This window comes from Akebia trifoliata, chromosome 7, assembly GCF_017979445.1.
Source record: "Akebia trifoliata isolate Shusen 1 chromosome 7, ASM1797944v1, whole genome shotgun sequence".
NCBI classification, from domain to species: Eukaryota; Viridiplantae; Streptophyta; class Magnoliopsida; order Ranunculales; family Lardizabalaceae; genus Akebia; species Akebia trifoliata.
The window spans coordinates 13356185-13372723 of record NC_141381.1 but is presented as its reverse complement, the minus strand read 5'-3'; the positions used below and the strand labels follow the sequence as shown (position 1 = coordinate 13372723).

The window sequence follows — 16539 nt, the reverse complement described above, 5'->3', positions numbered from 1 at the left end:
CTCACTAGTTTGAAAACCTGAAAAAGCAATCTAGGCAAAAACTAGAGCATGCTCACTAGTTTGAAAACCTGAAAGGGCAATCTAGGCAAAAATTAGAACAACAAAAAAAAATAAAAAATCTCCGAGGAGTTAAAAACTAAGAGCAGTCCAAGCTGAAACATCAAAAGTCTGAATAATCAAGTTCAATACTGAGCTTAAACCAGGTACAGACTCAAAAGCCACAAGTATCTTGTCTACGATCGATCTAAAAATGTTTATTTCTCCAAGTGAATCAAGGGAGAAAGGAGTGAATTCTATGATGAGTCTCAAAAGGAAATTATTTTGTTATCTTGAGCCTGACTCAAAATCTTCAATAAAATTAATCAAAATTAAAAGTTGAGTCTTTATTACGCTTGTGGTAATCAAATATTGCAAACCTTCATACAAGGGGCATTTTCTTTCTCCTTTAATGTAACTTTTTTCCCTTATACTAGGAGCATTTTTTTTAATTTTTGCATGATGTGTTCAATTATCTTCAATGCCATGTTCATTGTCAAACTAGGGGCATTTTGTTTTTGAGCAATGTTAATCCTAAAAGATAATGAGAACCCCAAACTTAAGGTTACCCTTTTGATAACAGTTTTTCGAAAAACTTTTGAGGTTCAAAAGAAATAAAAACTCAGGTTTTAAATTCATAAAACTTTTGAATAAAACTTTGAGGTTCAAACAAAAGCATTTTGGATCTCACATATAGGAGATAGAGCATTCATTCTGTCCCAGATCTATTCATTTCCAGATTCAACCCCTCTTTTTCATATTCATTTTCAATCGTTCTTTCCTAGATTTATTTCTTTAGTCTCAATTTTACTCAGCCAAATACCATCGAAGGTTTTCTCGGAATTATGCTTAGATACCGCCGAGGGTTTTCTCGGAACCATGCTCAGATGCCGCCGAGGGCTTTCTTAGAATTATGCTCAGTTACCGCCGAGGGTTTTCTCGAAACTATTCTCAGATACCGCCGAGGGTATTCTTGAAACAATGCTCAGATGCCCCCGAGGGATTTCTCGAAATTATGCTCAGATGCCACCGAAGGTTTTCTCGGAACTATGCTCAGATGCCGTCGAGGGCTTTTTAGGAATTATGCTCAGTTACCGCCAAGGATTTTCTCGGAACTATGCTCAGATACCGTCGAGGGTCTTCTCGGAACTATGCTCATATGTCCCCGAGGGCTTTCTCAAAATTATGCTCAGTTACCGTCGAGGGTTTTCTCGGAACTATGCTCAGATGCCGCCGAGGGCTTTCTCGGAATTATGCTTAGATGCCGCCGAGGGTTTTCTCAGAATTATGTTCAGTTACCGCCGAGGGTTTTCTTGGAACTATGCTCAGATGCCGCCGAGGGTTTTCTCCGAATTATGCTCAGATGCTACCGAGGGTTTTCTCGGAATTATGCTCAGTTACCGCCGAGTATTTTCTCTAAATTATGCTCAGTTTATGTTCAAATTATACTCAGATTATGCTCAGTCATGCTCAGTTTATGCTCAGTCTATGCTCAGTTATACTCAGTTTATGCTCAGTTTATGCCTAATTTATATTCACTTTGTGCTCAGACTTTACTCAAATTCTTTGAAATTTATCTCAGATTTTAAGTCTACACACTTGAACAGTAGTTACATTACTCAAGGAGAATTTTTTAAAATTCAAGGATCTGACACTATCAATGACAGTTTTCGCTCAAGGACCTGACAACTTTTTAGTTCGAGAGAGCTTAACCCTTAAGGATCCGAACACCCCAACGAATTGCTAAATCAGGCTGCAAAATGAACTGTCACTAGCTTTGGCATTCGAATATCGCACTTTCTACCAAAATAGATTTGCTATCTAGTTTGCTTTAACCCTCTGTCAAAGAGGGGCATCTGTAGACACCCCATTTTTGCATTCACCTGATTAATCAACTCGTCAACCTGATCGTAATGATTCCTAATGATGGATGTTTATTCCATTACTTTATTTTGTTACCAGAAATGTTTCAGAAATCCGGATGAGGTATCTCGCACTGACAAAACTTTAGAAACCACGCTACGTTAGGAAAATATAACCCCAAAAACTTAGAAATCATCATTTTTTAGACAAAAAGAAGCTTCACTATAAAAATCACTAAAAATATGATCAAATTACCAAAATACCCCTAACCTTAAAATATCCCCAGAGCCTACATTACACTTAGGAAAATTCTTTCGAACACATCATTTCGCCAATTTTCATAGAATATGATAAAATTACGAAAATGCCCCTCATAAAGTTCACGATCATTTCACATAAAAATTTTCATAAATGACACAAACCAATATTTCCATTAAATTCCTTATGAAAAATCGATTCTAAAACATCTTAGAACATTAAAAACCGACTTAAAACGCGAAAAATCCTTCAGGGGGTAAAACGGTAATTTCACAATTTTTGTAATTAAAAATTTTGAAATTAATAAATAAAATATTAAATAATTAAAGTGAGACATTAATAAAATTAATTTAAAAATTTGAACTAAAAAAATCGATCATTTAGGTTCTCAGGCAAAATTGTTGAGGGTTCGCAAGATATTTCTTTAAGGACCCCTCCATTTGGGGGTCCAAAGAATTAAAGATATAATAGAGGGGGATTCTTCAAAAAATTAAAGTCAATAAAGCAAGACTAAATTCAAGATATTAAAGTCAATCAAATAAGACTAAAGTCAAAATTAAAGTCAATTAAGTAAGACTAAAGTCAAGATATTAAAGTCAATCAATTAAGACTAAAGTCAAAATCTTAAAGTCAATCAAATAAGACCAAAAGTCAACCCTAATAGAGTTCTAATTAAATAATAACTTTATTTAATAGAATTTTAACTAAAATATAACTATACCTAAAACAATTCTAATTAAAATACAACTCTACCTAAAACAATTCTAACTAAAATACAACTCTAACTAAAAGAATTATAACTAAACACTAATTCTATGTAAATCAAACCTTAAAAAAATCTATAAATAGGGGTCCTCACACCCTATTTTCGTATAAAATCATAAATCCTAAGAGAAGTAGGTCAAAAAGCCTCCCTAACCTCCCATAAACCTAGTTTTGGAGCCTCAACTCCTTACCTAACACCCATACTTCAATTTTAGCTTGAAAAACACGTAGAAGCCCTTCAAAAATACCTCAAAATCGATAACAAATTCGAAGAATCCAGATCTAAGAAAGAGATACCTTGCCTTGGAGATCAGAAATCAGATCCGAAGACAAAACGAAGCAAAGAGTACGGTACAAGGAGCAGTTTTTGTCAGATCTGAGGGAATAAGATCTTTGCGTATCGAAGGTAAAATTTCTGTTAATTTTTTATGTACATTTTGTTGTTAGCAATGTAGCCTTATTTGGGATAAGTAAATACCGACATTGACCGAGCGGCGTTGGTGCCTAACACCTTCCAACCCCGTAATGTGATCCCCATACTCAGTTTTTCTTTAGTAGATTAGTTTCTTTATCTGTTTAGAGTCAGTATCTGATTCCTAGACCGTAATAACTAGGTGGCGACTCCCAAACCTCAAAGGTCAAAAGCAGATCCGTGCACCCCACAGATCGAGGACACTTTCAGGAGCTAACACCAGGCCCTTACGATTGAGTTACAAAAAAGGTAGAGACTAGGAATTGCTCATCAACATGTTCTAGGTAGATTCACCTCCAATGGTGCTTTAATTTTATAAGTTTACTTGCTTTTAACTTTATTTACTTTGGTTTATTTTTTAACAACTTTAAATCTTCTTGAGAAGTTCAAAAATACAAAAAAAAATAAAAATAGTTTTAATTCCTTTTAGTTAATTCGAATTTTATCCTCTTAGCTTAACTCTACTCTCCCTTTCTCTTGGGTTCGATCCCCTACTTGCCCCACAAGTAAGGTAAAAAAAGTAAAATTAATATTAATTCCGATGGGAAAAACAACGATATTACCACCACTGACTGACGCTTTGGCACTTACTACCCATGTCATGTGTTCTAGTGATGCTAAAGTAACACAACTTGTACAAAAATTTGTCTTTATTTATCCCAATAGTTTGGATTTGTGTTATGAGATCTGCTCCTAATATTTCAAACTCCAATTATGAGACGGAGAGGCATTTTGGGAATCAAGTTGATTTTGTGGAACTCTCTATTTGATCCACTTGGTGTGATCTTTTCTACTTCATACTACTTGTATGCGTAGATTTTCATAATGCTGAAACTTTTATGGTCATGAGAAGATACTTTAGAATGATTTGATAGAGAGTTAGATTTATTTTGTTGGTTTAATTTTACTTTCTCTTTATCGTCTTCCATCTAAATTTTATTTGCACCTGGTAGATTTAGTTTCAAAAAATGAGAGATTATATATATATATATATACTTTACTTTATCTAATGTTGTGGTGTTTAAGCTTTTTGAAGTGTTGTATGGCTGATTTTATAATCTTGAAGAACACAATTGGGAGTTATGTTCGAATGCAACAATGATAGCAATACGAATAAGAAAAAAAATAAATGAGCTATCATTAAGCTTCATACGCTTTCCTAAATGAGATTCAAACAACTGCAACATATAATGGATACATCACCAACCAAGCTTTGTTCAATATCACAATGTTAGATTTCTTTCATGTTTTTTATATAAGATTTAAAGTGCAAGAACTATAGCTTTTACCATATCAAGACCTTTAAAAATGGCACAACTAAACAAAAGATATTACAAGAATCACCTTTAAAAATGTGTATGAAGGCATTACAAGAATGGCCTATATATATATGCACCATCTTCTCAGATGCTTAGTTTAGTTATAGATCGAAAAAGAATGTAACAGCTTGATAGGATAGGTATCCATAGAAAACAAGGAAGGTTTTAAAGGATTATACATGCCAACTGTCCATGAAAATCTCTACAGAACAAAGATCACAACATTGCTAAACAAGCATGTTTTTATCACAGTAACAAACTCACTGCATCCTGTTCATTATTGGAAGAAAAAACTTATATTGTAGAACATTTTTGAGAATAAGGACTTTGTGGTAAAATAGTTTAATTTAGGTGTAGTTACATTGTTGGTCTAAAGCAAGTATACAAGATGGACAATGTTCCAACCAAATCCTAGACGCAGACATATTAGTACAGTTGATTTCACATTCTAGAAGATATTCTTAAAGTAACTTTGGCTCAAGTATGACTTCAATACCAAACAATGGTTGATTTGTATTGTTGTGTACTCGAGGTCAATGAGGTTCTCTCAAACTGTTTCCCTTTCCTTCCTATAGAGAGCTTTCTTGCCTCCATTATTTAATATAATTTGATTTTACCTTTACAAAATGAGTCCTATTTTGTGGCTTGATTGACTTACAACTATTGAACAAAGCTATCTATCAATAGAAAGTGTTACAAGTTTCATTATTTTTTTTTCTCTTCAAAATATAAGGGTTACTTAAGATGGAAAAAATAGAATAGTCCGAAGAAGGTCAAGGAACACTGCCTAAAACCCCTCCTATAATGATTGTAGTCTTATTCTTCAAGTTTGTAGAACTGGATGTTTGATTTTGATATTTGAATTTTTGACTAAGATTTAAATGCTTTCAAGATATGGGTTGACATAGGTCGCCATGCTCATGAGTCATCTATCCTTGGGGGTATTGTTTCATGTGTCACTGTTGCCAAAGTATCTTGCTCGAGGCCATCTGTTCCAAAGGGAATATAGATTTGAAGCTAAATTTCAAAAGAACTTCATAAGACATGCATTGTTCCAGTCCTTCCACATCTACTTCCCAAGCCTCCTTCCTCTTTGGGCTTACAAACCCAATTCTAGCTAATGGGGTTAATGAACAAACTTAGAGATGGACTCTTTAAGTTATCCTAGAAATCATGAATTATGTCCTTCCTACAACATATTGTAGTAGAAAGAATATTGAATATTAAGCAGGTTAGCTCCAAATACCATAGTTTAAAATATATATATATATATATATATATATGCATAATTGTGTGATTTTCAAAAATTAATGGTCTTCTAATTTTGGTGGCTAAATTTTTTCCTTGAGTTAGAAATTTGGAGTATAGAAAAACAATTTTGAAAGATGGTAAGTTTGTCTCTTTAAACTTGGAAAAAGATGTTAATACTTGAATTGGTATGTTCAGGTGCGTGATCTAGTGGAGGCATCAAAAACTTATGACACTTTAAAGATTATACTTGACTATACATTGAAAATGACACTGTGAGAAAACCAGGGAGCCTTTTACATAATTTACGTAGAGTTAGGCAAGGTCTTGATCTCATCAAAGCTTTATTTCAAAAATTGCTCACATCAAAGTATGTTCCAACCCTTTTTTTCTTTTTTTCTATTTTTTTTATTATATGTGACAGTTATAACTTTTATTGGAAGTTGTACTACTAAAAAGCTTAAATAACCTACTTATTTTAGGTGAAAATCTACTTCTAGTTGATATATGTATGTCATTCCATGACTTCTTCTAGACAAACAATGCTAATGTGAGTATTAAGTTGGACCAAAACAAGTCTTTTAAGCCCTTGAGAAGCAAATTTCCACATACTTTGTAGTCCGTGAAGCACATTTCCATAAGAATCGAAGTGTTCCTCATTGGGAACCTTACAAGATTTAGGAATGTTTCTGTAGAAAGTCTTTTGGAATGAGTTTGAGAAAGATTGGGTTCACTAAGTAGTCTCTATAGGTGGAATGTTGGCAGAGGAGTAGGGATTATTGATTGTTCATTCAAATTTTCATGCCTTGTAAGATCTTTGGAATAATTCTTAAGTTGTATATAATTATCCTTAATTATTTAGCATTTCTGTTTCATATATACGGATAGAGTGTCATTTATCTATTCTTATCAACTTCTAGTTTGGCAAAAAATAAAAAGCCATTTCTATTCTCAGTTGCAGGTTTGTTTCTATTTAATTGTTACTTAATTATCCAATTAGGCTGATGTCAACACCCAATGACAGTGTTTTGTGTTGTTTAGATCATTAGAACTCTTCTGACCTTCATATGTGCTTATCTCCATTTTTTTTTTGTAATCCTTAAGCATTGTAGAAAAGTACTTGAGATATGGTTTGGCACTTTGGATTGGAGTAGTGCAGAAAAGTATTGATGTTTCATCAATTACATAACTCAATCTAGTAGAAAGTCTATTGTGATATCAATAATAATAGACCTTAGGCTGTTGGGATTTTGAATGTTGGATGTAGTAGTGGTTCATCCCTTAACTTCTTTTTTTCCTGGAGATTTCTTTTCTTTCTTGTTTTCTTTTTCCCTTTTTGTAATTTTTATCTGATTCTTGATGGTTGTTTACTTGCATGCAAGTCTTGCTTCACTTCTTGCATTTCCCCCAGGTTGTAGAATTCAGATTGTCTTGCTAGGTGAGTTTCTAAACAAATGAATTTGAATGGAATAAACAATATTGAGGATCCACTTCAGTACCTCACAGAAGCTTACATAATTTTTGCAAGTTTTCAATTTAACATGAATACATGGAATGCCCTTATCCATTATTAACCTTCACAATTTATGTTCCCTGTATTTTTAAGCTGTATAATACCTACTTTGAATTTTCTTACTAGGTACCAAAGGGATCTCTTAGTGGATGCAGTTACCGATTGGTTTGCAACAACCATACTTGGTTTACATCAGATTCTTTACCACTCGAAGGAATCATTGGTAATTCGTGGGGTGTCTCTAAATTGCATTCATTATTGATGTGGTTGCTTTGATCTGTTTTTGAAGTTTCATTTATTTTACTACACTGTTTTTTGTTGTTATCCTTGGTGACTAATTTTGATTCGACAATGTTGTCTCTTTAGTCTATGGTCGGTTGCTTGATTCAAGGATGCTTGCATTTGGATAAATTACTGGCTTTGCCAATTAGTCAGAATGTCCTTCGCCCTTCATAGATACTTTATGTACATAGATAATCCTTTGAATAGAAAGGCAAATTGCTTGATGAGATTGTGGAGACAATGCTTGATTAAAAATTTTAGTTGCTTGGATACGATCAATGTTTAAAATCTATTCATTCGGTTGTTTCATTTTTTTTCCCAAAAAACAAAACGAAATGAAATGGAACCAAAACGTTCGTTTGTCATTTCCCATTTCTCCACTAACAAAGAGCTTGAAACATCCCTGAAACTTAATTAGAAGTCAGTGGTATTACCACTTACAGACTTACCAACCACATTGTACCATGTCCATTGGAAACCACTCTGCTATAGAAGCTGGGACCCCTTTCTGTTAATGTGATCACATCCTTCCTCTTCTCTCAATAACTATTGCAAAGAACTTGTTTTCCATTGAGAATACCCATATTTTCAATTGATCAATACCAGCAATAATAACCATTATAGATAGTTTTTGTTTTTTGAGTGACAAACATGGATTTATATGCATCAACTCTTAACTCAATCGATTTATTATTTTGTTATACTTGTCTCTTAACTAATTTGACTTACTAAGTAATTGTGTTTAATTAACAGGTTGTATAAAAATAAGTATTTAATTATAAATAATTTTAAATTTTAAAAAATTTAAAAATTTAAAAAAAAAATCTTATTAGCGGCAGCCATTACAGTCACTATAGGCATTCAAATTGTATTTATAGTTACGGTAATAAAAACTAATTAGCGGTGGCCACTACCATTACCATAGACCTCATTTTTATCTATAGCGACGATAATACAATCAATTAGCAGCGATTTTTTACTGCCACTATAAGGGTCCATGTGAATTTTAGCTACACCATGAATAGAGGCATTTCCTGTGGCCATCGCTATTGATAATAGTGACGGTATTTTTAGTATTTGCGGCAGTTTTTGACCCCCGCTTAAAACTTAAAATTCTGTAGTGTGATTAGATGTTATGAGAAGGTAGACAACAAATTAGCAACACTTTAGGAAAAAAATTATGAAAAATGACATTATTTTCATCATTGGATTTGAATTTGAAATTTGAGCCATGAATAACCGTCATTTTCAAAGTACTAATTAAGAAAAAAATAAATAAAATATATATATATATATATATATATATATATATATATATATATATATATTCTTTAAATTTGATCTAGGTAGAGGGTTTTTTATTTTATTTTGCTAACAGTAAGATTCGCAATCTTACTAAGTTGGTCGTGCTGGCCTTACTCCAAATTAATCTCACTTTTATTTTATATATATATATATATATTCTTTAAATTTGATCTAGGTAGAGGGTTTTTTATTTTATTTTGCTAACAGTAAGATTGGCAATCTTACTAAGTTGATCGTGCTGGCCTTACTCCAAATTAATCTCACTTTTATTTTCACCGCAAGAGGTTCAATGTCGGTATATACATTACCAAATGCAATGAAAATATGGACAACACGAAAATAATGGTCTTGTCTTTTCCAAGAGTTTCGTGTGATCTAGCAATAATTTCCTTTTATCCAGCTGCATTTATCAAAACTCAAAAGCGTGTAATAACCAATAATTTTATGCGTTGACAGGTGTCCTACCATCAGATTACACACCATATATTTACGGCCTTCAATCAAGCTATAAATAAGTGGTTTAGTAAGGCAAATTCAAGCATCAACGACACGGAAGGCGCGCGCACACACACACACACACACACACACAGAATATGGAAGAGAAGAAAGCCAAAGTGGAAAGGAGAAAGGGAGGAATGAGAACAATGCCTTTCATCTTCGGTAAGTATCAAAGGAATTAACTAAACTTCTCTGTCTTCTTGTTTTCTCTGTATATTTCTTCTATGAACTTATGGTTCTTTATTTTAATTTCATAATTTATTTTTGTTGTTGTAGCTAATGAGGTCTGTGAGAAGTTGGCTGTGGTAGGCTTTGGTGCTAACATGATTAGCTACTTAACACAGCAGCTTCACATGCCCTTAACAAAGGCAGCTAACACTCTCACCAACTTTGGTGGTACTGCAAGCTTGACACCATTGCTGGGGGCCATCATTGCAGATTCTTTCGCCGGACGATTCTGGACCATAACCGTGGCTTCAATTATATATCAAATAGTTAAGACAATCACAATCATCATCATCATCGATCCTTACATTTTAAGATAGTCGGATATAATACTTAATTAGCTTCTGTTCTTATGATTTGGGCTATACAAATTTTGTGTCTTTTTGTGGTTGTGGACACTTATTTCAAAAGAAAAAATTGATTCAGATCTAAAATTTGGCACCTAATCCAAACCAAACCTAATAATTTCTCTGACAAGGTGGTAATAAGAGAGAATAATTTATAGGATTAATATATTATAGAATGAGCTGCATAATATATATGTTGCTCATTGACTCTAATTTATCATACAATTGAGAGAAATCTCATACAGTATGAAGGCACATACTATGATCGATCATGATGTCTTAAATTCAGTTGGTAATCATTAATTTATTAACAAGAAAGTACTCTCATAAGACATTTAATTTAAATGATTGGTGTTGTCACGGGCAATTTTGATATTTTAGATTTCAAGCTTACTTTTGCCTATGATTACTTGTTTTAGGATTACCCAAAAATAAATGAAATCAAACACGATCCAACAATAGCTCAAATCTCAAATTCAAAAGAAAAGAAAATATAAAATATAGATTTATTATTATTATTATTGACAAACATTGTTGATGTTGTTAGGGAATGATAAGCTTGACAGTATCAGCAGTGCTTCCAAATCTAAGGCCACCACCATGTAAAGGAAATCAAGTGTGTGAGGAGGCGGACTCAAGACAGTTAGCCATCCTTTACGTCTCTCTTCTTCTTACTGCTATCGGTTCAGGCGGTATTCGGCCTTGTGTCGTCTCATTTGGTGCAGACCAATTCGACGAAACAGATCCCAAGCAAAAGACTAGAACTTGGAGCTTCTTCAATTGGTACTATTTTTGTATGGGTGTCTCAATACTCATAGCCGTTACAGTGCTCGTTTACATCCAAGACAATATTGGGTGGGGATGGGGCCTTGGAATTCCTACAATTGCTATGGCTATTTCCGTAATTTCATTCATAGTCGGATACCCTCTCTATCGAAATTTGGATCCCTCTGGGAGCCCTTTCACTCGTTTGGTACAAGTAATGGTGGCTGCCTTTAAGAAAAGAAAGTTGGCTAAGGTTACAGATCCCAACTTGCTCTATGAAAACGAGGAACTTGATGCATCCATTTCCGCTACTGGGATCCTTCTTCACTCTAAACAATTCTCGTAAGTTTTATTTTACTTAATTTTTTTTTTTTTTTTTTCGTAATCTATTAAGATTTTTTAGGAAAAATTACTTAATACACCCTGCACGAGCGACTTCTTGATTCATTTTGAACTGTCAAGATTAATGATTTTAACAAAATTAATTTCCACAATTTAAATTATTGATCTCAATGATTCATGTTCAAATGTCGAGATCAATGATATACATTTGTTGATCTCGACAGTTGTAAAAGGGCAATCTCCAGGATTGAAACAATGATTGATCTCAATAATTTGAATCTTTGATCTTGACAATTTGACTTATTGATCTCATCTACTTGGAAAGGGGGGACATGAGGCACTAAGAAAGAAAAGGTTAACAGTAAGCATTCCACGCTTACTAAATAGTATCTTTGGACTTATCTTGTGGCACACAAAAGTATGATGTGATGTTTCAAAGTTGGAGGACAAAATTTTATTTATTTTTTAGAAAAAAAAAATTTAAAAACAATTATTTGTCACCATTAAATTTAGGAGTTTCGTGGAAGTTCGGTGGCCAAAAATTTTAAAAATCTTAGATAAAATTCAAAAATATTTCTTTTTTGATTATATATATTTTTTGAGGATTGAAGTTTTTTCATAAAATCTAAAAGACTTTGGTGTTGGATTTGCCGATGTGATAATACAGTATAATAAAACGACTCTGGGTAAGGTTTTAAATCTTAATAATTAAGTTAGAAAGGAAAGGAAAGTGTTTTTCTTTTTCTTTTATTAGGTAAAAAAGATTTAAGGATACTTTTGCAGTAGAATGAGGATGGACATTGTTGGCTGAAGTAAGAGTAAAAGTATATTTTCTAGAGATCAGTACCGACTTATTAGGGGGACAGATTTTGTAAGGAGTTCCTAACATCTCACCCGTGATTATGATGATCCATGGATTGAGAATAGTTGAGGTTTACCAAGTTCGCCTCATATATATATATATATATATATATATATATATATATATATATATATATCTCATTAGGAGACATTTTTTCCCAATAAAACTATTTGTTGGATGGTAAATGTGTAGAGATGTTTTGGCATAATATGATGGTGACGGATACTATTATCCTTGACCTGCTTGGTAGGTAAAAATAAAATGCAAAGTTAATGGGTAAAATCAATAATATTATTTTCGAAAGCATGCGGCTGGTTGATTGATAGTAAATATAAAATATTATAAAAATAAAAAAAACCCTTCTTACCAAGTTGTCAAGGAAAAATAAGCCTTACTACTCGTCCACAGTCAAAACAAAACAAAACAAAACAAATTGATGATGAATCTTGAGGTTTTGTTTTTAAGATGGATGAGATATTTTTTCCTTCCTAATTTGTCAGACATGGCCAACTCTATAGACTACGACTACAACTTTCTCGTGAACTCGACTCTACTCCAATGTCCATCCATTCAATTCAATTCGAAAACTCACAAGTCAACTTGAAATGAATAAATTAAAAATATATAATTTTAATAAATAAATTTTTAAATTTTCGTATTTAAAAAAACAACTTGATTTTTAAAATAATTAAAGTATTTCATTAAAATTTGACTACCCTTACTTAGTAAGCTCATTGACCTCCTCTTGTAGCATCCAAAAATTAACATGATCTGATCCAATCAGGGTTGTATAAGATAAAAAATTCTATAAACTTTGAAAAAGAAAAAATAATTCAGAAATTATTATTATTTTTTCATCATTGAATTTTAATTTTAAATTTGGGAGTTACATAGAACTTATATAATTTTTTTAGATATGAGCTTTTTCATAAAATCTAAGGCTGAGGTGTCAGATTTTGAATGTGGAAATTCATTTGCAAAACATACAAAGGCTTAAAATCTTGCTAAGACAGCAAATTTTTCTAATTTCTAACCCGACTGTGAGCATTTCAAGCTAACTCAATGAGTTTGTCAAGTTAACTCACGAGAATTTGTCGTCAAGTTGACTTGGGGAGTTCGGTCCATTGAGTTTGAGGGCAAGTCACCTCGAACTAAAATTAAATTTTGAGTCAGGTTACCTCAATCAAATTTTGAGTCTAGTCAATGTGTTCTAAAATTAAGGTTCCAATAACAAAATATTTTCTTTTCTTACACAACTCAAACTATGATTTAAAACACAGTTTTGTCAATTGATGTAAATCAAGTTGACTCGTATCACCTTAAGCCAAATTCTTTAATATCAGTTGATAATGAATCCATAAGATAACTGATTCATGGAGGAAAACTTACTCGATGGCCAATGTCCACTCAATGGCCCTTGATATGCCCGAGTCACCTCAATGTGGTCCGATGTTGATTACCATGCTCCAAACAATTGTTCATTCCACAGTAAATTTCCAATTTTTTATATTATTGATCTTAATAAATATTTTATTTACCAATTGAACTTTCGCTTGATGAATATATAAGTCGAGTTTTCTACGTGTTAAAAAAAAGAAAGTTTTACATGAGTGGTTTGAAATTAATACAATTTCAATTCCTAAAAAACATATATAGGCCCATTTTTATTAATCGACACCGTCGAATCAATCGGTGGCGTCCTCTTGGATGACACATTGGTCCCCTCCCCTCGTCCTCCTGCTCCCAAAATAAATAGATAAATAAATAAATAAAGGATAATGCTTAGTAAAACTAGGACTACAATCAACAGAGATCTACAGTTCAAACTTGAACCACATAAAAAAAAAAAAAAAAATCAGTTATAGTTTTAGGGAAAAGACTATTATATAAATAAAAGATGCTCATGAATGAATGTGGCCAAGGGATGTGCCTCCAAAGAAGATAAAGATAGTTCTCTTCAATATTCTTGCTATTTGGCAGATAAGTCGTCTTTTTGTGTCCTAGTCCATCAATTCATTTTAACCGCATTTATACGAAACACGTCATCTACTATCTTTATTTATAGTATAATATTGTAATATCGTATCTACTGTGTTAGTCTTATTAGGCTGTCAATTGGGCCAGCTCTGGACCGAACCCTTAAGAACAACGTTCAGTCCCAAAGTTGGGTTCCGGATGGATCCATTAGTTATAGAACTTGAAAATTGAGTCGACTCAGATGCTCACAGAGTCAAGTCAAGTTGAGAAATTGGGGGTCGACTCGATTGAGTCTAACTAATATAGTCAATAATTTAAAGTGTGCTTATCCTTAACCTTAGGCAAAATGCCCTTGTCTTATCACCCTAAAGCCAGCTATCTTAAACCTAACATCCTCTACAATCTTGAGACCTATCTCATGAAATCTTCCTAACTCAACAAATATAAAATATTTGAAAAGTAGAGGATCAAGGATTTTTAGGCACAAAAGGGTTTTCTTCACAAGATTGAAGACAAGGTTGGATGGGTATCATTGAAGAACTTGAAGATGATAAATTTTTCACTAGAATCATAAAAGATTTTATTCTAAAAGTTGAAGTGATGGATTGAGGATGAAGTTGGTCAACAGGTTTAAGAGCTTGAAGACCATGGATATAATATATATATATATATATTTGATATAAAATCATGGTTTACTTTGTGATGAAGACAAGGTTAAATAGGTTCAAGATTTTGATGATGATAGTCTTTTGGGTTTCTGAAGATGACCAGGGGCATTTTATTATTAACTTGCTAATTATTAATTTCCCCCTTTGGTTTCATTCTCCAGTTATCTTCAATTTGGATTGTTCTCTCTTTCTCAGCATAGTCAATCACAATTTACTACTGCAGTGGAAGTAGGCGGTATATATAAAATCATTAAAAACCTTTACGTTCTCTGTGCATTATATTTTATCCTATATTGCTTTCTTAATTTGATCTATTTGTTGTTTATTATGATCATCTTTAAAACTTATCCTACAATATTACTGAAATTGCAGTTTTCTTGATAAGGCCGCTATTGTGACTGAAGAAGACAAGCTTAAATCATCACCAACACCCAATCTATGGAGATTAAGTACGGTCCACCGAGTTGAAGAACTGAAATCGATTATTCGAATGGGCCCAATATGGGCTTCCGGGATCCTCCTCATTACGGCATATGCACAACAAGGCACTTTCTCCCTACAACAAGCTCGAACCATGAATCGTCACCTCACCCATTCCTTCGAAATTCCTCCGGGCTCTATGTCCGTCTTCACCATTGTCTCCATGCTAACAACAGTTATCTTATACGACCGTATCTTTATAAAAATCACTCGTCGCTTCACAGGCCTTGATCGAGGCATCTCTTTTCTACATCGAATGGGAATCGGTTTCACAATCTCTGTTTTCGCCACCTTCATCGCAGGCTTCATTGAGATTCAGCGGAAACATGTTGCATTGGCTCATGGCCTCATCGATAGCCCAAAATCCACTGTACCCATGTCGGTCTTTTGGCTCGTCCCTCAGTATGGCCTTCATGGTGTGGCTGAAGCCTTTATGTCTATTGGACATCTTGAATTCTTTTATGATCAAGCACCAGAGAGCCTGAGGAGCACTGCTACTGCACTATTCTGGACTGCAATCTCTGCTGGGAATTATGTTAGTACATTTATGGTATCACTTGTACATAAGTACAGTGCTGGGCCTGGAGGATCAAACTGGCTTCCAGACAATAATCTTAACAAGGGGAAATTGGAGTATTTCTATTGGTTGATCACGTTGTTGCAGGTTTTGAATCTTGTGTACTACATCATTTGTGCAAAGTTCTATACCTTCAAGCCGATGCAACTTCGTCAAAAGGATGGTGAATCAGGAGTAGAGCTTACCAGTCGGGTTTAATTAAATTCCATTTCGAATGGAGTATATTAGATGTATGATGCAATGTAATAAGGTGTATTAGGATACATCAAACCCTGTTGTCATCAAAATTAGGATAAAAATTAAGTTAGGTTAGTTAGATTACTTCTAATTTGTACTCCTTTCTGTATTACTATATAAATCCTAATTAGTAATCCTTTTTATATTACTATATAAATCCTAGAAGGTTCTTGTAATCATTATCAACCTCAATAAAATTTAATTTATCTTCAGTTCAAATGTAGAATTTGGAACAAAATTTCACTCAACTTCAACATCAGTTCCATGGATTTGATGCAGTTCAGAACTGAAACACTCGAGGGATGCTGGTATATTTCATATCATATTAAATAAAATGTTTAAATATAACTAAATTTTGGGTGGAACAATAATATTACTGTAATTTTACTATAATTTTGTGGCAAATCACAAGTTAAGATAGAATTTTAAAGGCCTGTGTTAACTGTTTTGTTGGTTCACTTGGTTCAAATTCAGATTCATGGTTCACAACTCTAGAATGA

The 16539-nt window shown here is 33.2% G+C and overlaps 1 protein-coding gene across 1 annotated transcript; it reads left to right on the top strand.

The window, feature by feature from the left end:
• The first annotated feature begins 9560 nt into the window (after window positions 1-9560).
• LOC147398246 (Major facilitator superfamily protein) lies at window positions 9561-16251 on the top strand. Its single transcript, XM_086447403.1, has 4 exons — window positions 9561-9721; window positions 9836-10053; window positions 10679-11238; window positions 15118-16251. The coding sequence occupies exons 1-4, from the start codon at window positions 9655-9657 to the stop codon at window positions 15998-16000; spliced, it is 1728 nt and encodes a 575-aa protein (XP_086303529.1). The 5' UTR covers window positions 9561-9654; the 3' UTR covers window positions 16001-16251.
• The last annotated feature ends 288 nt before the right edge of the window (window positions 16252-16539 follow it).

What these genes read in the sequence shown, in the direction of transcription:
- LOC147398246 (XM_086447403.1), top strand. Translation starts at nt 9,655, where the DNA reads ATGGAAGAGAAGAAAGCCAAAGTGGAAAGGAGAAAGGGAGGAATGAGA. An exon ending in CTTCAATTATATATCAAATA is followed by an intron (nt 10,054 to 10,678) that starts GTTAAGACAATC and finishes TGATGTTGTTAG; the next exon opens with GGAATGATAAGCTTGACAGT. An exon ending in CTTCACTCTAAACAATTCTC is followed by an intron (nt 11,239 to 15,117) that starts GTAAGTTTTATT and finishes CTGAAATTGCAG; the next exon opens with TTTTCTTGATAAGGCCGCTA.